Source organism: Prinia subflava, chromosome 2 (genome assembly GCF_021018805.1).
Source record: "Prinia subflava isolate CZ2003 ecotype Zambia chromosome 2, Cam_Psub_1.2, whole genome shotgun sequence".
In the NCBI taxonomy this organism is placed as follows: Eukaryota; Metazoa; Chordata; class Aves; order Passeriformes; family Cisticolidae; genus Prinia; species Prinia subflava.
In genome coordinates this window covers 29,968,365-29,991,874 of record NC_086248.1, presented here as the reverse complement: position 1 = coordinate 29,991,874, position 23,510 = coordinate 29,968,365, and the positions used below count along the sequence as shown (strand labels likewise).

Sequence of the window (23,510 nt, the reverse complement as noted above, 5' to 3'; positions counted from 1 at the left end):
AATCAAAGAGAAATTCTACAACTCTACAATCTACATTTCCTACTAAGACCAACCTTGTTTTCTCACATATTCAAACAGAATTGTTTGCTGGCAACAAAGATCAACTTTGTGCTATAGACTACTAAACATTTAGTGGAGTGAAGCTGTTTTCATCTTTTGTCTTACCGTGCCGAACTATCTCACTTCAAAGTGGGAATATTTCAGATATTGCATTCTTTCTGTTGTTCTCAGTGGAGAGGGAGGGACACCCAAATTAAGTTCTATCAGTCATCTTTGTTGCTCCATAGGTTCAAAAGTATACACAGACAGAGAAATGCTTGAATTGGTTCACAGTATTTCCTGCTAGCTTCAGAAACAGCACGCTCTTTTAAGTGTTCTGAAAATTTAGACACACGAACCTAAAAGTCTGCTAAAAATGTAAATTAGGGATTTAAATCAACTGGACAGTGTTGCCAATATCTCAATTTTGGAGTGCTAGATTAACTGCAATTACATTTAATATAACCTCTACTATGATTTCAGAGGATTGTTCACAAAGTTTTGTGTAAAGATTTGGTTTCTTTCTACAAAATTTCTGTTTTCAAACGGTTGTGTGGCTTTTAAACACTGACCTTGTAAGCATTTGCATCCAGATGACATTTATGTATGTGATTATGAGTTACTTGACTAAACTGCAAACAGCTGATCTAGAAAAGGCAGGACTCTGTTAGTCCATTGCCATGTGCAGTATATATCTCACAGACAGGAAGCTGAATAAACATATCCTTTTTAATCAAAACGGTTCAGTCCCTTTGTCATAGAGGACTGAAGAATGTATAGAAGGAGTAAATGTATTTATAGTGATAATTTATCTGTATAACTGTCAAAATTTAGTGAAAGAGAGAAATACATTTTTTGTTAAAAGGCCATATGATTGGAGAGCCCTCTGATTGAATGTGTTACACCTCCATGTCTAAGGTCAGTGGAACTTCCTTTCATTTAGCACATAAATCATGTAATACTCACTTTTAGCCCCAGTAATGCACCTGATTCTTTAGGCATGGTTGTTCTTTTGTTAAGAATAACACGCCCAATTAAGCGATCTCCCTCTTTGGAAGGCTGCCACGTTACGGGATGCTGTCAAAAAACAAGCAGTGGAATTCAAGAAGTGTGACCATCCTCCACTCTTTAGATGCACACATGTAAACCAATAAAATTACTGTATCATCATGTCACAACAGACACAAACATCCTTCAGATGTGTCACGTTTCACCTGAGTTTTCTGTGATTATTCTGTTGGACTGGCTATATTAGACATTTCTGCCTCTTGTAAGAAAATCTCAGCATTAAGTCTACAGATAGAATTATAACCTATATCGAACTTCAATACAATTAAACATTTCAAACACACCTTAGTTAATCAAATTAAACATTTACTTTTAAATGACATGACTGAAAAGTGCATTCAGAAATTCTATTCTTTAGAATAATACGTTATGCAGGTCTAGCATATGAGGATTTATTATATAATAAAAACAAAATTATACTTTCCAATGCCAAGTCTTAAAAAAAATCATTAATCATTCACAGAGTAGCATCACACTCACAACTGCTTTTTTTTATGGTTCATAGTGAAATTAAGTCCCATGTCTATACAGGAAATAAAGTCAAGTTAAAATTCAGGCAATTTTACAAATATTCATTTTGATTAAACTTTTTTTCTGATTTACATTTCCTTGGTAGTCTAAAACAAATTTTCATACAATTTGTAGAATTTTTTTTACAGTCAAATATCTTTGCTGAACTGAAATAATTAGCAAACATTTTAACTCATACTTATGAACCTCTATTTTTCTGTTTCTTACCGAACTAATAGGGGACGTCTCCCTGCTGTGCCACGTGGCAGGATCCAGCCAGTAATAATCCAAGTCACCTGGAAGAATATGAATAAAAAGAAATGTGTAATCTCTCAAACAGAGAAAGATGTATGAATGATTACTTCTGCATGCATGAATTTTAAGGTGCAATCACTTGATGAAGCAAATACAAAACCTTGACTATGATTCAAATTAATATATCAATTTGAAAACAATATAGTGCATTAACATAATGCACTATAAATTAATGAAATATAATGCACTATAAATTAATGAAAAAGTAGAGGCCCAAACAGATGTATTGCTTGGACCTCTGCTTTTTCATGAATTGCACCTTAGAATTGGTTGTGCACATTGTCTATTTTTATCTTTGCTTAGTCCAAGAATGGACCCCAAAGCATCCCATTCACAGCCCTCGTCCTCCCCACCATCTCCAAAATAAAGACACAAGACTACAGCTAATGACAACATGGGAGGGAATACTCCACAAAATGGGCACTTAGCTATAGTTAAAGACAGAACAGTCAACCACGCTCCAGCATCTGCAAAGATCAATGCTGTGACAACAGGTACTGTACAGAGGGACAGGAGCTGGTTATAGACTACCAGAGAGAACAGCCACACAAATACAGCAAATAGTACCAACAGCAGGTACAAGGCTGCCATCTTCTCTTTCACTTGGGACAAACTTATATCCTGTGTACATCAAAAGACCATGAATTGCAGTGGTCTGGAAGGCATCAGCCTATCAGGACAAGGAGGGGCACTTGTGGCAGAATATCTTCAATATCTTACTTTATAAAACAGATCTCTGTAACACTATTGTTAGATGCCTGTGTTCTAGCAAAAGTAGTGATCTAATAGAAGCCCAAACAAAGCATGCAAGAGATAAGATACTTTATATGCAGAGATTTTTTTTTAATTCCTTCTCTACAAATACTTAGATGCCAATTATGAAATACAAGTGGTAACATTCTCTATAACTCATAAAATCTTTAATAGCTTACCATGTACATGACCAGATGCCCAAGTTTATTTTTAAACAGTATATTACTATCATATGCATAACCACATGAGGCTGTTTGTGGTTTCACTAGCTACTGCAGTTTTGCAGGTTTGGAAAACACATTAAATCACATCAAAGATCTTTCAGTTTTATTTTTAGGATCATTCCTTGTGCCTTTATAAACTTCAAATTTACAAGAACAACAACACAAACTACACTGACACCTGCAGTGCTGGCAGTAAGCTCAAATCTATGGTACAGAGCTCCCCAAGTTTCTGTAATGGACTCAGCAGTAGCACCAAAAATGAACTGTCTCCTGTGTGAGCTGGCCTGCCATAGGCCAAACACAACACACTTTGTTTTCTTGTTTCAGAGTTATTTGCTCAACAATAGTAAATGTTCAGGAAAGAATAAATGTCAGCTCCAGCATGCAGATAAATGTATCCAAGTCCTCCAAAACATTTCTGCTCATCCCCATTGTTCCCTGCTTTCTTTTCCTGTCTTCCTTCCTAGATTCAACTTCTTGCTCCCAATTTCCTTGCTGGTCTTCCTCCTGGCTACTGCACATCCATGACTATTTAATTCATGCACCTAGCATCCTTCTCCACCAAGTCCCTGGTGTAGCAAGATCCTCTCATACATCTTCTGTATTGTGTAACCTGCTGATTTTCCTATTCTCACCATCTACCTACCCTTTGCTGCCTTTTCTACCCTGCCTACCCTTTTTTTTCTGTCATCCATCCATCTGCTTCTGGCTTTGGTGTACTTTCTTAAGGTTCTGTGTTTTAATCCCTCTTTAACCTCAAATCCTTTGATGCTAAGCTACATTCCTGCACCTGCTTTACCACATCCAAATCTTTAGGTGTCTGTCCCTTTCCTCCTTCTGTCTGTCCCATGCTTTGCTACATTCCAAGCCACCGACTACATCCACAGCATCTGGCCACAACAGCAATTCTCTCACCCTCTGCTCTCAAAAGCTGAGAGCAGGAACTGCACTGTAAACGCAGCTCTACTGAGCAGGAACATGAATGATATGGCCAGAAGCTATAAAGGTAGCTATCAAATCAAGCATCATGACTGAAAGTCACTGGAAGTGGTACGTCTACCATTTGGTGAATACTTTAAAAGCTGCAAAAATACATGAACTGGGGAGAGAAAAGTACACATTTTTTAAAAATGACCTAATTTTAAAATTTCCATTAAAGTTCAGTATGATACAGACCCCTGGCACACAAACATCTGGGGGAATTTACAACTATAAAAAAGATTATACAATGGAAAATGTCAGTTAATCTACTCATAAACACTCATCAAATAGAACATGAAAGTTAAGACACAAATGAAAAAACTCTCCAAATGGGCATCAAAAATATTTTACACCAGCAACACTGATACAACTAATGAACTGACATCTGCAGTTCATTAAAAAGCTCCCCAAATGGGCATTAAAAATATTTTACACCAGCAACACTGATACTAGGGACAACTGCAGTTCAGACTTTGTTATATCTTTGAAAATAATTTCTTCTTGGTTTTCCTGTGCCATTGCTGCTTCTTTGCCTAATGCCTATTTATGCCAGTCTTTTACTGCCATACTTCAGAACTCACTCTTTGTGTAATTGCACAAAATAACTTCACTGCATCAGCATTACAGAGATCTGGGAAGAGGTAAATGACATGCAAAACTTACTAAGAGCATAGCTTCAAAATTTCAGGTTTCCTCAAAAAAACACCATTGGTAAAAGTCATTAAAATATTTAGCAAAATAAGAAAAATTTAAGACATTATAGAGAGGAAAAAACTAGTTTCGTAAGGAGCAAATAACAGTTTTATAGGCTTAAACTGCTTTTAAATACCTTTTAAACCATTCTTTAAAAACATTAACAACTTAAAAATAAGCCCCCATGAAAATAAACATATACTGTATCACTAGGTTTTGTACATTACTGATGTATTTCTAAAACATATTATTAAAAATGCGTTTGCAGTTTTAATGTATGATTTCCTTAAGACCAACCCAGTAAAACAGAGTATATATTTTTAAAACCTTATTTCCTAGGGGGATAATTCAAAAGTTGTATCCTAACAGCAAGGAAATGTTTTTCCTATTAACATGGCCACTCAATTACTTTACTCTTGGATGCACATGGATACAATAATAACTTAAAAAACACAAATGTGTTGAGCTTTTTCCATAAGTCTTTTGCAGCCTTCCATCAAAATTCATGATGGGGAGTAAGACTCTTAATAAATTAACATTGTTTTAATATCCTCAATATGTGAGCTTTCAAAATAAAGGGAAAGCTAGCTCATGCCACCAAAAATCCATTTTCTCAAAAATACTGTCTTCAGCAGCACTATCCATACCAAAAATTAATGCTGGGGTACTGTGATTTCAAGTAAGATCCTGAAAAGCTGAGAAGTTCTGGAAAAAACAGCTTTGACCCTCTTGCAAAGCCAAAACAAGCATAAAATATGAGAGGGTCTGTTACTGTGTATGAACAGTCATGCTGATTTCCAAAGAGTCTTGAATACTGGGGATAAAATACTGCGAGATGTTTTCCCAAATCCACCCTGACCACATTCAGAGACTACTGATATTCAGCAAAGAATGTGCTTCAGCAATTTGCTCAAATCCATCTGCACTGGATTTGCAGGAGTTACCTAGGACAAGAAGCAGAATCTAATGTTAAGGGGCAGTCAGCCCACGTTAGGCACTTAATTGACCATTAACAGCATATATCTGCTAATTATTACAGCAGTTCTATCAGATAACTGAGAAACTTAGACAAATATTTTTCAGAGGCTACACCTAAAATTACTCTGCAAAGTGAACAGTCAGACTATGTCTCTAATTAACACACAGAATCACAGAGTGGCTTGGGTTGGAAAGGACCTTAAAGATCATTTAGTTGCAACCACATCTTCCACTAGACCAGGTTGTTCCTAGCCCCATCCAACCTGGCTTTGAACACGGCTGGAGATGCGGCATCTGCAACCTCTCTGGGCAACCTGTTCCAGCACCTCACCACATTCACACTCAAGATCTCATCGAAATACACTCTTTTTCAGTTTAAAGCCATTCTCCTGTGTCCCATCACTACAATTGTGAGTAAAAAGTCCTTCTGCAGGTTTTTTGTAGTCTTCCTTTAGGTAGTGAAGAGATACTAGAAGGTCTCACCAGAGCCTCCTCTTCTTCACGATGAACAACCCCAACTCTCTCAGCTTGTCTTCACAGGAGAGATACTTCCATCCTCTGACCATCTTCATAGCCTTCTCTGGGCTCATTCCAGCAGGTCCATGTCCTTCATATGTCGGGAGCCCAGACCTGGATGCAGCACTCCATGTGATATCTCACCACAGTGGAGCAGAGGGACAGAATCACCTCCCTCAACCTGTTGGCCACGTTGCTTTTGAGGCAGCCCAGGACGTACTTGGCAATCTGGGCTACAAGCTGGCAGCTCATGTTGAGCTTTTCATCCACCAACACCTCCCAAGTCCTCCTCCTCAGGGCTGCTCTCAATCAAGTCTCCACCCAATCCGCACTTAGGGTCTGTTGATCATACCCACATCTCTCCAGTTTAGAGGTAAGGATGCCATATATGGGACAGTGTCAAATTCCTTGCACAAGTCAAGGTACTGATGTCACTCCTCCATTATGCTGTAACCTCACTGTAGAAGGCAACTAAATTGGTCATGTATTATTTGCCTTTAATGAAGCCCTGCTGATGTCACCAATCACCTCCTTATTTTCCAGTTTCCTTAACACAGTTTCCAGGATGATCTGCTCTATGATCATGCTGGGCACAAAGGTCAGACTGACTGGCCTGTAGTTCCCAGTATCTCCCTTTTTATAAATGAGGGTTATGTTTCCACTTTTCCAGGCACTGGGAGTCTCACCAGACTGCCACAACTTCACAAATATGATGGATAGCAGCTTAACCACTTTGTCTACCAGTTTCTTCAGGACTGGCAGATGCATCCCATCAGGCCCCATGGACTTGCTCACCTCCTCGTTCCTTAGATGGTCTCAAACCTGATCTGCTACAGGGGGCACTTTCTTGATTTCCCAGTTCCTGTGGCAGCCTGGGCAGTACGGCTGGAGCATTTCTCAGTGAAGACTGAAGGAAAAAGCAATTCAGTACCTCAGCCTTCTCCATATTCAAGGTAATCAGGTCTTCTCTTTCCTTCTGGAGAGAGCCCACATTTTCCCTAGTTTTCCTTTTATTACTGACACACCTATAACCACTTTCCTTGTTGCCCTTGATGTCCCCAGCCAGATTTAATTCTATCATGGCTTTAGCTTTCCTAAGCTGATCCCTGGCTGTTTGGACAATCACTCTGCTGAGCTGCTGTCACAGATGTGGTACATCTTATTGTTAAGCAGGAAAGGACTTCTACACCCAGAAAAAAAATTTGTATCATTTTATCAGAAAAATAATTCAGTGTGTAAACAACATATGCTTAAATCATTCCAGTTCAAGCTGCTAACTAACCACAGAAAGATAATATGGGAATATCCTGGCTTGGCAAACAGCCCTCACATTCATGTGGCAAGAAGAGAACTCAAAACTACCTATTGCCTACTTATACAGAAAACTTCACAAAAATGTTCATTATCTTTTAGTCTCAAGCCAACCCACTTCAGATTAAGTCTACAGTTAAGAACTTAAACCCTTGCAGGACAAGATCTGTGCTTTACTATGTACACAGTTCCAGGACAGGCTGGCTCATGCTGTTTGTGGGAAGAATGCATCACAATCCTCTGAGATTTAGGTTTTCTTTTGTAGTGAATATATATAATTTAGTTTCCTGCTGGCAGATGTCCTAAGCACTGAATATTAAAATACTGTAAGACCCCAAAGTTAAAATGAAGACTAGTACACCTTAGAAGTGACAATTTATATACATAATACTCCTATTTCAAATAGAGGTGTCTCTAAAACTAGAACTAGCCTCTTAAATTCCTCCCTCAATTCAGTATTTATTTAGGTATTTGCATTTAATGATAAGATATAAAATAAATTTTCTACATCTTAATTAAATTTCTGAGTAACAAAAAACCCTTGGAAAGGGTCTACACAGCTTTATCAAGCACTAGACTTTCAGATATAGATAACTGACAATCTGGGCTTATTCAATATAAACTGTAAATGAATCATTATTCCTTACTCTTGTGTTTAGAAGATGAAGACATTTCATACTCTTTCTCATAAAAAATGACCACTTTTTTATTTTGAAAAAACTCCCGTCGTTTAAAAATCTTTTTTAAAGTGATAGTTACATTGTGAAGAGTGACACTGATTGATATTTGCAAACAAGAAATACAGAAATAATTAGACAAGGAAGTAGCAAACTTATGAAATATTATCTAGATAGTTAAGGGCACTAATATTAAGCTAAAATCTAGTGAAAAGTAAAATTGATTTGAATTCTCCCCTAGTTACCATGGCAAAGTTGTTCTTTTACAAGAGTTTGCAAATTCATAATTATTTTTTATTTTGTAAAGGAATGATTTATCAGTTGCTGATAATGAAAGAGTCTTTCAATGTAGTCTTTTTATTTATCTGGGCTTAAGGAGCATTTTCTGTGGTCTGTTTAAAATATAGTATGAGTTTCTTATCCAGATATTTTTATATCCCAGACTGTGATTTGCTTTTAACTAGGTGTACAGGTTAGACATAAACTTTTTTATAATGAAGTATTTCACTTGTATTCATTGATGAATGAAGATTGCTCAAAAGACAGATTTGCAAAAGACCTTCCAACACAAAAACAGCTGGGGCCATTTCTGTGTTTCACAAAATGGACTTTCCTACCTGAATTATTTCAGTGTTGCTTTAAGGCTTTATAAATTACTGAAAGCAAGGGTTACTTGCCAATGGAAGCTTAAAGCAAAAAATCACAGCCTGTATAGTCAACAAACTGAGAATTTTTGAATGTTTCTAAAATTTTTAACATGGACACAGGTGACATAACAAGGAAGCTGTTGTAAGTTTCTTGAATCTCTAGGGAATTTTCTCATGAACTCTCATGAGCCAAGGTTCTTTAGAAATTTCACTCAAACACTCAGAGTCTTTAAAAGTTCATCAACCTTTTTCCAGCTAGATTCTTATTTTTACCCCAGAGACCATCTAAACTGCTATTCTGAGGATGTGTAAGTCTTATTGCAAGCATGTGAGTCCAAGAATATGTATGATTCACAGAGGGATGGTCCTCAAAGGCATATTCTGTAGGGTCATGACAAAGTGTGACAGATTTAGAGATGTAAGATATTAAGCAAGATGCATGAAATTTCATTAATCTGAAAGTTACTTTACAAGCTTCATTAAAAATATTTTCTTGAGGAAACCACAAAAATGGTTAGCATCAGGAACTTAAAATCAACAGGCAAACATTTTGACACTGTGGCGTTTAAGGATTTAAGGAAAAAATTGCTGTCTAATTGTTGTCTCTGATTTTGCTGACTGGGATTGCTCTCTCGAGTGGAATCTAATTTTGTAGATGGATGGAAGGAGATGTCCTTCTGGAAATTTAGCGCTTCTCTGAATAAATTCATTATTTCTATTTAATTCCAATTCAATATTGACACTAACTTGTGTCAACAGTTTCACTGAGTTCTTGTTTCATATAATTAACACTTTCAGTTTTGATGTGATTTCTTGATATATTTGTTCAACGTATAATGAAATTCAAAAAATGTATAGCAAGTTATCTCAAAAAGTCACATGGTCTCAATTTTGGATACATATGTACACATAGCTACCTAGTACACTAAAGACCTGACAAGTTCTTAATATTTTTTCTGCTGTTCTGAAAGAATTCCCAGCACTTCAAATACACCATGCTGTTCTTCAGTATAACACATTTTTTTTTTTCCTTGTGGGTTGGTTTATATTTCTTTCCCTATCTCCTGTGCACATTAAACCAATTGAGTAGGTGTTGATTGCAAAAAAAAAAAAAAAGGTAATATTTCCATTTTGCTCTTTGGTTTTTTATCCTCTGAAAGTTTTGAAAATCCTGAGGTTTTGATTTTAGTACTTGTTAGAAAAGTGATTTATTAAGAAATTATCATTGAAAATCAAAACTGAAAATAAACTCTTCTCAAACTCTAGTCTGTTGCTATACTGCCAATAGCTAGAAATTTTAACAAGGATGAAGAAAACAGAAAAAAAGTAAAGCTGTAGAGCAGCAGCCTACACCTTGGAAGTCCCACAGATACAAGGCCCAATGCCCTGGTAGAACACACTGCAAATAAGGTACCAGAGAAACGTATTTGAACACACATCTTCAGCCACTGTGTGGAAAGAAGAAAGGCACTTCTGCTCACATACAGAAGAAAACACAGAGTGTTTATAGACATGCTGATAGAAACAACAGCAAATGAAAGCAAAGCTGCTCATTATCCACAGGACCAGGGAAAGGGACAAAGACAGTCAGCCTTGCTGTTGTCCAATGTATACACATGCAAACCTGTACAAGATACTTGAGAAAAACCAAGATTATATTTCATAATCTTGCTATTCATAATTTCATCTTCATGAAAACTAGGGGAGATAATAATGTAATGAAACAGAAAATGTGAGAATTGGGAAAAAAAAGACTCTTGGTTGTTCTGAGCTTCAGGACTCACTCACTCGGAAGGAAATACAGCAGATGAAATTCTCTAATTAAAGAGAAAAGCACTTCAGCAGTACCATGATGGGATCATATTCTGGAAGACCAAATTAGCAAGATTAAGCCTTGTGATGTTGTTTTTGGTTTAGTTTTATGTTGATATGGTCTTATTTGTGTTTTTGTTGTTGTTATTGCTACTGTTTGTTTTGAGTTTTTAAAATATCATTCATGAGTATCCTCAATTATGCTGCATTAGAAGATAATGAGTGGTTTTGTTTCTCCAGTTCAGAGGAAATACTGGAGGGAGAATCTTTAGAGTGCACTCTGAGGATCACTGACACCAGTAAAACAATGAGCAAAGGATCTTTGGAGCTTTGCTTCCCACCAGTAGAGAGGAAATAGTTAAGAACATGAGAATGAATAAACTTCATGATCCTCAAAAAGGGAACGAAGCTGAGCAGAAAATAGCTAAAAACCTTCCTACAAGATAAACAAAACCAAAAAAATCCTATTGCCAAATAACCAAAGCAAACCACTCCAACCTTAGAGAAAATAAGGAAGATGCCACAACAGCAAAAGGAGTCCAGCAATCATGGAAGCATTTAAGAAATAATACCAACATCAGAAGCAGAACCAGGCCAATTCAGAAGAGGGAGAAATGCAGGCAAAGACTGACCAACTAAATCATAAATGTTTCATTTTCTGGAAGAATCAATGGAACGTTCCCTTTGAGTGTGTAACTTACTGTGATTGAGTACCAGGAAGCACACAAGACATAATTAGACACACAAAATATGCAAACAGCCATGTATGCAAAAAGAACTGAGATAATTCTGCAACTATTTGTTTTTTTGTTTAGTATCTAGTACCAAGTGGTTGCCAATCCAGAACACTCTATAAAGAATCTGCTACTATTTGGCTCTATCAGCAGATGTCAAATACATTCAGTTGAGCAGGAGTTTTGTTTATGAGCATGCCATATTAAGAGCCACACCATGAAAAAGTGTCTAGCATAAGGTGAAAATCTATTTAAAAAATAATACTCTAAATATATTCTAACCTTACTCGACTAAATTTGGTAACAAATATCTCCCAAAGTATTCATTGAGCAGGGTCTGTGGTGTTTGTCTGGAACATAGTAATTAATAGTCAACACTCACACTACTGTTCCATGCAATAAAACAGAAACATATTAGACTTGTAAGAGACTCGACCCCAAGGACAAAGGAATGGCTATTTACAGGAGGCTGGAACCAGACTTCAAAGCTATCCTGACAAACTAGAAAAAAACAAACTGGAAATAGAGGATCAGGCTCAGAGTAGACAAGGAAATGGCACCACACTCAGACCAGGATAAACAAGTGTAGAAACAAGGAGAAATCCACCAGTTGAGACCTAACAGTGCCAAAGATGATGAGGTGGATATAATTGATCTCAATGGTAACAGGAGAGGATGGCATACAAGCCTGGCTGCTGTTGGAAAACCACTATCCTTGCCCTTTGGGAGTTACAGGGTTGGCCACAGACCAAGATTTCAGTGCCTTTCCTACTTTTGCTACAAAAATACCTCCGAAGGTCAAACTGGTGAGGACCTTAGGGGTTTGTTGTTAGTTTTGGGAACTTTGTTTTGTTTTATTGTCCATCATGGTTTGTCTTTTGGGCAGCCTTGCACTTAACCAATACCCTGACATAAGTGCTGACCTTGATGACAGCTCATTGTCTCAGGTTCTGTCTTTGCAGCACACAGTTCAATTTTCAGAGAGGAATATTTAGGATGCTGAAGTGTCATTATGGGGGAGAGATAAATTTAATGGACAGAGAGCTATAGATAGGCTGGTTTAATAGTCCATTATATCTCTATAGTCAGGGGGTGTGCGGCTGAGTGTGATTTTAAAGCATCTTTTAGATCTCCCAGGTCCATGTTATTCCAGCTGGACACATGCTGCTGCTTGTGCACTGCCCACGGCACAGCCTTGAATCACTGCAAAGCAGGATGTCACTGCTCTGTATTTCTCAATCCCAATGCTATTTCACCCTCTTCATCTACTTTTGCCAAGACGTGCAAGAGACCTCTGGAATGCAGTTTACAGCCATCTACATAGTGAACAGCTTGAAGAAGAAACGGGGATTTTGCTTGTTTATGTACCTATAAACAACTTACTAAGCACAAGAGAGTGCAAGACTTTGACCTCAGCCAGAAGTGTTCTCCAGTCTGATCCTTTAAACTCCATGCAGAGCGAAGGCTGACCACTGTCTCTCCCAACCTCAGCATTTTTGTCTTCCTGACATTCCTGCTGCTGTTCTTGTTTCATCTCTGTCTTGACTGCTATTAAATCACATTTTCTTCAATATATCCCTCAACATTCTGCCCTCATTAAACTCTAGTTCTCCTCTAAATTCTGTTGAAATTAAATTGATTTCTAACATGTATGTCTTAAAACATAGTATATAAAACATTATTTTCAAGAGGATAAGACCTCTTCCATGACTTTTCTATCACACATCATTAAGATTAATTCTTCTAGTGAAAAAAAATACTTTTCAAAATTAATTTTATAGACAGTGTTATCAATTACTTAGATATAGGATTTTAAAGGTATTTGTTATTCTCAACACACTGCATAATCCCCAAGGAACTTGCAGTGGTGAATCCTTCCTCTCACTTCCTCCTGTGGTCCTTCAGTGGTTTAGCTGAGGACCTCATTTCAAATACAAAAGGGAAAAGCTGATGTCCCTCCCTGAGCACAAAGTGCAATGCATCAATATGATCATGCAGAAGTAATGTACAATATAACCAGAACTGTATATTTATTATAACCCATAAATAATTGTAACCATAAGTGATCTTATGCTAAACAAACTTATTTTTATTCTAGGTACATAAGTTTGATGATTTTTCTCCCTAAATAATATGCAAAAAGAAAAGTAATAAAATCACATTCCATTCTGGACGTTTTAAAGCTCCTAAGAATAGAGTAATTCAAGAGAAAGATGACTTGTCAATTGTCTTCTGCCAGAAAGAAATAATACACAGGAATGTTCATGTGTTTCCTGCCGCAAATTTCTAAATTCTTTATCCTTGACTTCTTTAAGATGCAGAACTCATAACGCAATAGGATTATTATTATTACTTTTCAGAAACATTTATATTTTGACGAGCACTTTCAAAATACAGATTTTTGTTTAAAAGCTCATTGCATATAGCATCACTACTGCCAAATTATATTTAACACGTGAGATTTCAAAATATAAACATAACTGAAACACAGACTTAAAAGCAAAATGGTTCTTTATTCCCTCCTTGAGCTGAATATATGCAACAATTAACACTTTAACATTCTGAGGATACAACATCTCCACTCAAACTGCACAGATAAATAAATCTGTTCATAAAAGGATATAATTTTGTTTTCAAATATGAAATATAAAAAGATAATTAAAACCTCAGCACTAAATAGCTCCTTATTTACCTGTCCCTGAATGCAACGTATGCAGCAGAAACTGAAGAAGCCCAGCAAACATAGCAGCTTCAGCAAGAGAATGCCTAAAGCACAGCTGGCATCTAGTAGGGTGCTGAATCCAGCCTGCAACTGTAGCAACACCGTAATGCTAGCAAAAATCCACCTCAGTGTGAAGGAGACAATAGAAAAGAAGTCATGAGGTCCTTGCGTCCTGATTCTAAGGCAGATTACTCTGCAGTGTCAGGCGCTGAGCAGCGGTGACACGGAGCGGGGCCAGCGAGAGCTCTGTCATGGGAACAGATCTCTGCAGTGTGGAGCAGGCATCGATTACTGCATTGGGTCGGACGTGGCCGCTGCAATGACAGCCAGCTGCAGGCTGCAGAAGAGTTAAGGATTTTAGGAACCCACAATCAACAACGATCCTCAGGAAACGAGATGGGGGGGAAAAACTCCTTCCTCTCCGGATAGAACAGCAAAGAAGTTTCTTGGTGCTTTTAAGCCAACAGTAGATACAAGCTCAGGCACCTAAGTAATCAATACAAACTGCTGCAGTTATTATTTATATTCAGCACTGGTGCACTGAACAAGTTTAATCAACTGCATAGACGAAGCAATTGTGTAAAGGAAACGTGGCTTTTTTAATTTATGTAAAACATCCCAAGCTGCAGATTTACTTCTAGCACACTGAAAACAAAAACAGCTCTTGAGAAAAACTTACCACTTTTTACACATTAATAGGATAATTTCATATATAACAGATGTTTACATGGAAAAGTAATTTTATGTAATAAAAATATACTCCAAATAAAAACCCCCAGGAAATAACATTTTGTATTCCAATTTACATGTTCAAGATAAAACAGCAAAGCAGAACTTATATTTGCAAAAGATAGATGATTGGAGAATTACAGCTAATAGAATTTACTAAAGTATTTAATCTACTGTAATCATATCCAAATGATACAACAATAAAACTATTTCTGTGGCAGAGATAGCCTTCCTCTGTACAAACAGATGGTTTTCTGCAGCCTATCTACATACTGCAGAACTTCTAAAGTACAATGCAGAAAATTCAAAGTACAAAAATCCTGCTGTTTAGAAACTAAAATGTGAGAAAATAAAGCAAAGAGAAGCTCAGAATGAATAAAATAGAAATGGTAAAGCTAATGAGAGCTTACAGCTCTTTCACACTTAACATATGGATCTATTAGTAATAATGAAAATATACTTCTAATCAAGTTGTTTCCCTGTAATTCCCAAGGTACTGAACGCTCTCTTTCACAATCCCACATCAGTCAACAACAAAAGCCACAGAATATCCCTGGCCATTGCTGGTTTTAAGTGTCCCCAGTAGCACTGTATCAGCAGAAGGAACACAACTGTCTAACTCTGCTTTATTCACAGACATGCCCTTGTTAGGAGATGGTTTTTGGAGGAGGACAGTGTCCAGTCTTTATATATGTCAAGAGACACCAATCATCTGCCACTGACCAAGTAACATACACGCAGCTTTTTCCTAAAGCCAGAAACATTTCTTGCAAAAGAAACAAAAAACCGAGTATGCCAAACGCCTGATGCTTCCACAGCACATCCATGGACCCTTCTCCATTACTCCTTGAAGGATGACCTCCTCTTCTGCCAGGGCAGGCACTGAGGGCTTTGCATCACTTTCAGAACACGGCACACCTGGGTCCTAAACACTCACCTCACCTCACCTGACTACACATACTAAACAAGGCAGGGGATTTTGCCACAACGCAAATCAACCAATGAACAAATCTTGCTTGCTACAACTTCAGAATTTGTAAATGAGACTGCACTATATGGGGCTTGTTTTCTGACTTATTTCAAGCGTTCCTGTCATTCCCATGGCATGCATGTGTCTGTGAAAAAAAATAATGAACTGTTTTCCCAAACACATTTAGTAAGGTTGTTTGTGCCTCATGGTGTTGTTAAAGCTCTCACTGTCTCCCACTGATAACCCCTCCCTGCTCCTCCAGCAGGCAATTCTCAGTGTCCATTTTGCCCATTTTACCCACTGCTGTCCCCAGCCATGAGCTCTGCCCAAGTCCTGCCTAAGTAGCCTAATGGCTTCAGAGGGCAGAGGTGTCTGCAAGTATTTGCTGAAAATAAGGGCAGAGAGGAGCAACAGAAAAATGTTCTGAGGTCAGAAAGGGCATTTTGCAGAAAAGAACAGTACCACCAACTCCAGCATCCATTGCTCATCCCTAAGGGTGGATTTCATTCCTCCCAGTCCTGGACACATCAAACCTTTCTGGTTGCCCCAAAGGCTATCTGACAGCTTAAAAATAGAGTGCTAAGTTGTTCTGTTTACTTTTACATCCATTAGTATCAAAGTACTAGGAAACTAACTGTAAAAATGGACATCATTCCATTTTCCTAGTAAAAATACATAATTAAGTTATAACACATTTTCAAACTTTGCACAGGATATAACATTGCCTTCACAATCTCTGCAGGTTTTTTACCCTTGCAAATGATTTTGTTGCCGCTGTCTTCTGAGGCATTACACTACAGATCTGATAGTTAGATACTGACCACCATATTTTAGCCCATCATAATCTTCCTGCTAATAGTTGGTCTAAATCTTAATCTGCATGTGATACTCTTGCACTTAAAAAATTTTCTAATACCATTAGAAAAGCATGAGATTGTTCAATCTCACACAACTCTACCACTATTCAAGTTTTAGGAGAACAAATTTCAAGCATTAAACATACTGTTCAGTTTTATGCCTGGGTGAAAATGCAACTGTCCTCTAAACTAAAAGTTTTACACTTTTTTGGAAAGAGTAAAGTCAGAGAATGGTCCCAAGCTTAATTCTGTAGCACAAAAAGAGCAATTCTAGTAAAGAAACCCCTATGATTAAAGTTTGAATTTAAATTAGAAAAATTTAAATCAGAGAAACAACAAAAAAGATCTGCATTGCAATCTCCAGACCTCAAAGCCAAGTGACAGGGGGGAAGATATTCTAATACAATTGCAAGAGTCTTAGATACAATATTAGACATTGTATGTGACATTTTGCACTGTAGCCCTGCCTGATCTTCTTCAAAAGGTCCTGGCTATTGTGGGAGATGAACGGTGACTAGACAAGCCACATACCACACCTCTACAAGCAGGGCAAGGAGAGGACCTGGGAAACTACATACTTGGTTATGGAACAAATCCTTCTGGAATGCAGTCCTGAGCACATGAAGGCTGAGATGGTGGCTGGGAACCACCTGCACAGCTTTACCTAGGGCAAATCTTGCCTGACCAGTATGGTTTCTGGATCTGCAGGCAAGGGCACAGCAGCAGATATTGTTTAATACAACTGTAGCACAGGTTCTGTGCTGAGAGCAAGACTCTCACAGTATCCTTCCAGCCAAATCAGAGAGCTATGGATCGACTGGTGAGGTGTGAGGTGGGTGGAAAACTGACCTAACCACTTGGCTCAAGTAATGGACAAAGGACTGGAGTTTGACTGCTGGTAAAATGTTACATATATAAAACCGGACCAGAACAAAGATGCACAGGGAAGAAACAAGGCTTCCTTTCCTCTGCTAACAGCACTCCAGACCACAAAAAGCTCTACTGAGATCATAGAAAACTTGAAGTAGTCTTTGGCTTTGCATCCAGAATTAAACTCATGAGAAAAAACATACTTGCTTTGGATAGGCTTCAGTGCAGTGTCTAGCTAAAACTGGGCTAATTAAAACACTTGGGGCACAAGTACATCTTCTCCTCAGTAAAGTAATGACCAGTGAAGAGACTGAGTGTTTTTTGATCTCTTTTTCAGATTCTTTGGCAGAATAGTTACAACTTTTCAAAGAAAAATATTTGACCATTTACCAGAGAAAGACTTCTCTTCATAAACACATAAATAAATATATTCACACACTTCTGAAGAAGGGGTTACAGATTGACATAGCACCAATTGTGACATTTTTTCGTAACTATTGAAGAAACCAAAATGTTAAGCACCTCTGGTAAAAAAAGACGTGTATCTCCTTAAAGGAACATCTGCCCTTAAACACACAGCAAACTTGTTAGAGCTCATCAAAGTTCTTTTCCTTTCAGGTATGAGCATTTTCTGTTTATATTCCTAGCCAGGTAACAAAAAAATTAAAAGAGCACCAAAGCAGAAATTAGGTTGTCACATCAAGAGAGTAATATGCTGAAGCTAATAAGTTTAGTCTTTTATTTAGCTTGTGGTAAATCAATGTCATGCTGCTGTTGCTCCACAGCTTTCAATTCAAACCTTGATCCAAGGTAATCAATTCAAGTGATTGGTGTCCATCTGAGTAACACCATGCAAAAGCACACTTTGGGAGCAGGCTGTGCTGTGCCTCCCACTGGCATCCCACAGTAAGGGCGTGACCACACTGTTTGTAAAGGTCCTCTGAGGGACTACTACAGAACCTCACCCACCATTTTGCAGCAGACTGGAAGACAGAAGAGCATTTCTGCACAACCAAATGATAGGAACCCCTCCAAGCACACAGGTCTGAAAGAGCCAGTAAAGAAACACCCTGCTATTTATTGCTTTTGTAACCAGCATGCCAAGTTCCACTGTCAATTGTTCAGTACTGTGCTGCCACTGTTGTTTCATTTCCCCTTCCTCCACCCATGACTGACTAAATTGTTCTTGAGTCCTCTGAGGAAGATGATTGTGACAGTGAAACTGGAAAGAGACAAAATGAACACTCACCCTAGGAAATCTAGGCTGGACCCTCAACTCCATAGGTGCAGTGGCTGAGATCTTTGCTATCCAACCTTTATGATTCAGTAATTTTGCAATGCATTTATCTTAGATACCTTATCTACTAAAAAACATCAACAACTCCTCAGATAGATAATTTTTATTAACTGGCCTTGACTGAGGAGAATCTACTGACAATCAAGAGAGAACATCAGTGCAAATCTAACAGTGCAGCCACTGTCAGATTTACGGATTTCTGGACTTTCTCTGACATCATAGGATGATGAATTGACCTCTGTGTGTAAGGAGATTTTGTGGAGTATTTTTCTTCATGACAAGGGCAGTAAGTAATATATAAACTTATAATAGCCACAAAAGATCTGCTGGATAGAATGTTTTTAGAGCCAAAGGTTATCTTAAATAAACCCTAATTCAAGCAATTTGCTCAGCTATCCGATTGCCAACCAAAGCCAGATGTTTTCAGTTAAATGGTGACCAATCTGCAGGCACTGACTTTTCAATTTACTGATCAATGGCATCAAAATATTATTTTTGTTCCCAACTTTAACGGCTGTTTCTAGTTGTTGTGTTACTGTCCCCACAGAGCCAGATTTGTCCCAACCCCCAGCCCCCAACCCCACAGCACAGTGGATGTGGAAGACCCACACTCAAAGGCCCCTCCCTGCCTGATGCAGCTAAGCTGGGTTGAAGGGTTGGCTTGCCAGCACCCCTTGTGACAGTCATGCTCAAGTACAGGCTTGAACTGACAGAAGCAAATTGCTGCAATCTATTCAGCCTGCAGGAAGAGGCTGCAGGCATCCACCTGCACTTCAGTTTTCCTGCCAAAAGGTAAGTCAAGCAAAACGCATTCCATTCAAACCTGGACGACAGCAAAGACAGGAAAATCAACCTAAGGTGACAATGTCATTACAGCTTATTTAATTCAGCCACATAACCTTACCGAAGTTTCTTAAAACAACATTTTTCCCCCTTGAAAAACTCTTCACCTCCATTACAAAGTAAAAACTAAAAGACTACACATGTTCTGAACTAATTCCTGTATATGCTGTGACTGAAAGGTTATATGGCCATGGGTGATAGACATTTGTGTGTTACTATTTCATGCTGTTTCTGTATTTCAGGATAATTTTGACAATTTAACTGACATTCTTTCCTTTTCTTTTCCCTAATATCAAAGTGCAGACGTGGTTTAATTTCTGAACCCTTCTACAATTCAGATTCTGCCCAGATCCTTTAATTCTAAAAAATGGCAGAATTAAACCTAGAAATGAAACAGCAGTATCATACATACTGACCATTCCAAAAGGAACCTCTATTAAGGAGCATTTTCTATTACTTCAAAATGTTGTATACCATCCACACAAACAAAACAAAATAATTTCTAAAACCACACATCTAAATGCAAGGTTTAACAGTGACCATGTTGTTTAAACATTGTCAGAAAATTCATTCCTAATCCTTATAAAATTTTTCTAGGGCAAAGTAAGATTAGGTCCACCATAGCACAGATAACTGAGGTTATGATGGCAACATGCCCAAAATTAGTATTTGTTGTTGCAACTTTTTTTTAAGGGAAACAATGCTGATATATTGCAATTTTAAAGAATATATTTATAAAGAAATCAAAATATAAATGGCATATTTCTTTTAAAAAAACCACAACTGCTCACCAGAAAAATTAATGTTTTCTGAAGTGTTTCAGTAGCTTGTAGGAATAGTCATTCCCTAAGACTCTCTTAGCAGTAATATTTAAAATTTGATAACAGGAACAGATTAACCAACTTTTCAGAGCAACCTTTCTGTGGAAAAGAGCCAGCAGCAGCACAACTGGATTTATTCCTAAACATTCGGTTCCAGTTCCATTCCTAGGGGATTGTTTTGCCCTTCCCCAGACATTGCCTGCATAAAGAGAGTGACAACTCCCCTGCTGCAAATCCATAATGCCTCTCCCATCAGAGATAACTGAACCTACCCGGGTACACTGATAAGGTTCAGCATGTTACACAAAAATTGACAGAAACAGCAAGTACCAGTAAGTTTTGAAAATCTACATCTATTTAAAATTGTATTTCTGAGTTTCTTTGCAAGGTCCTATTTTATCTGTAAGTACAAGTCACTTTTACACTCTTTTAAATAAAATCTGAGCCTGTAGAGAATACAGAATTCCTTGGCATACCATATATTTTGATATAAATGTACACTAATTTGCTCCGGTAGCACTCTGGAGCATGAGAGGCAAGAGCTGGCATTACACTTGTGAGTGCCCCAGGACTTTGCAGAGTTGAAGGAAACGTGGCTATCACTAGCCCTCAGCTCATACACTGGTTAGTATTCACTGCCAGAGCAGCTGGTTTTGCTCATCTCGTAATGCAGCTGAGAACTGTACAAAGTGCACACAGGTTAAAGAGAGTCCCCTGGGGAGCACTGCTTTGCACAGCATGAGCATCCTACTCTGCAATGCTGTCATTCCTTCCCAAACTTGACATGACACCAGTGCCAGGATCTGAAATTCCCACCTCAGAGGTGGAGCAGAGCTGAGGCACTCCAAGGACTGCAGCCAGCTGCTTCAGAATGACATTTCCTCTCTTGTGACACCTGCTCACGATCTCTAACGCAGAACACTCTGACTTTCAGAGACATGACAAAGGCAAGCAATAAAACAAAAATCTGCAGGATTTTATAATCATGCATAGCTCCATTCCCCACCTCTGGGATAATGCCCTATTAACTACATATCGTGATCCCTGAAGCATTTAACACTCACTGGAGTGCCTTCCTATAGAACACATACATTTTATTTTGTATAAACATATACATTCACAAACTTGTACACCTCCCAAAAAAATCTTGTCTTAGTAATGCTTTGAAACTACAGTAAAACAAATAACATAGAAACACTCTTTCTTATACATTATTGTATATTTTCTTTTTGTTCTGAACCCACTTGACTGCAGCATTCCTGAAGCAGATAATGTGGTCTCATTAAACAACTATTTCTTATGCATTAGAAAATTAGGTTGGAAGGATATTTTGGGTAAGTAGGGAGAGAATATGCAGCTTCACCAAGATTTCTTAAGCACAAATACAGAGAGTCATGTGTAAATGTGTAACTCTGAACCTCCCAAATTTTGAAATTCTGGCTCGTGATCCTGAAACAAGAGTACATTTTCCTTGTTATGCTTTGTGGGTTTTTTCCCTGAGGATAGGACTCAATTCAAGAAATGAATAACTGCTTCCATAGAGCTAGTTGTGTCAGTGTAATTTCCATATGCAGAATACGTCCCATACATTATTTGTAACACTAAAGCTACAGGACAGCATAAATCTGCCAAAGGAAAAAATGCACACACAGATAAGATCTGAAAAAGGATTTTAAACTACTGGTTCAAGTAGTCAAGTATGCCTGCATTTCCAGATTCTCTCTGTGCTGAGAGAGAAACTGTCTTGTAAAGAGGCTGATAAAAGAAGTGAGATTTGGCTGCTCCATCTAGTGGCTCATTAAGCACAATTTTAATGGTTTAAGAATACATGGCCTTATGGATTAAAAAGGGCCATGTCTGGAGTTTTTGTTTTCTCTGAGCAACAGGGCAAAATAAATTATTAGAATCTAATTATTTTAATAGTAAAGCATAAAAATGTAGACATTTTTACCTACTTTTACAATGTAACTGTATTAAACTTTGATGTAATTTTATTTTATATTTTTAGATTATTTCTATTTATTAGTTGATTTATGCCATTTAGTTCATAAACTTTATCAAAACCAGCAAATCTTTACAAACAGTTCTTTTGAATTTATAGTAAGCTACATTTATATCTCAATCTACATTTCCAGTGAAAAGGTACCTATGTTTTCAGTAAAACAACAAAATTAATAACAAGCCAACCATTAAAACATATACAGTGATTTGTTACTACAAGAAATAAATTTCAAAGCTCACATCTGATTCAGCAAGTGACTTCTACTCTGCGAGTGACAACTCCTAAGCAGATCTAGAGCACCCACAGAATTTTAGAGGAAAAAAGAAGTGTGTGCCCCGAAGTCTACACAAACCTGTTCCATGAAAATTCTAAAAAATACTGAGTACTTGGGCTCTTTAGAAAAGAAGTAAAATAACATGACAAGTTGCTTTATATAGAACTCTTTTTTCCAACAATCATTTTGAGGATAGCTAACTAGAATTGAAGCTCATACTGCAGAGGGAAGAATTTCAAAATTGAGGACTAGGTTACAAATACTGGAATTTTAAATTCTAGAAATTAATGTGTACATGTTGCTGCATGTCTGAAAACATTTTGTCTTGAATTACACATGTCTGAGAACTAGTCAAAGAATATAAAATAGAGGGAGAGTGACTTTTTACACAGGTAGATAATGGTAGAACAGGTAGGAATAGTTTCCAACTAGAAGACATTTAAATTAGATGTTAAAAAGAATCTCTTTACTCAGAGGGTAGTGAAGTACTGAAAAGGTTGCCCAGAGAAGATGCTGATGCACCATCCCTTGAGGTGTTCAAGGGCAGGTTGGATGGGATATTGAGCAACCTGGTCTAGTGGCTGGATCCCTGCTCATGGCAGATGATCTTTAAGGTCCCTTCCAACCCAAGCCATTCTATGAATATAACCATTTTACTTATTCCTTTACCACACACAGTTCCCCCAACTAATATACATTAAGCTATGACCCAATATGCAATCAAAACCTCTGTGTAATGGAATTTAAATACAACCTTAAATTCTCTGCAGATCTGCATTGAAAATTGCAAAATAATCCCATACTAATTATGGCCCAAATGAAAGATACAATACACATTTCTCAACTTGTTCAATGGAGCAAGTTAGA

General features: G+C 37.7%; 1 protein-coding gene across 1 annotated transcript in view; it reads right to left on the bottom strand.

The window, feature by feature from the left end:
* The window catches only part of RIMS1 (regulating synaptic membrane exocytosis 1), a 298,872-nt gene that overhangs the window by 123,648 nt on the left and 151,714 nt on the right, over window positions 1–23,510 (bottom strand). The window contains exons 5-6 of the mRNA XM_063389461.1: window positions 1,846–1,913; window positions 1,006–1,116 (exon numbers count right to left, since the gene is read on the bottom strand). Coding sequence (XP_063245531.1) covers window positions 1,006–1,116; window positions 1,846–1,913 — 179 coding nt within the window. The remainder of the gene's footprint in view (window positions 1–1,005; window positions 1,117–1,845; window positions 1,914–23,510) is intronic.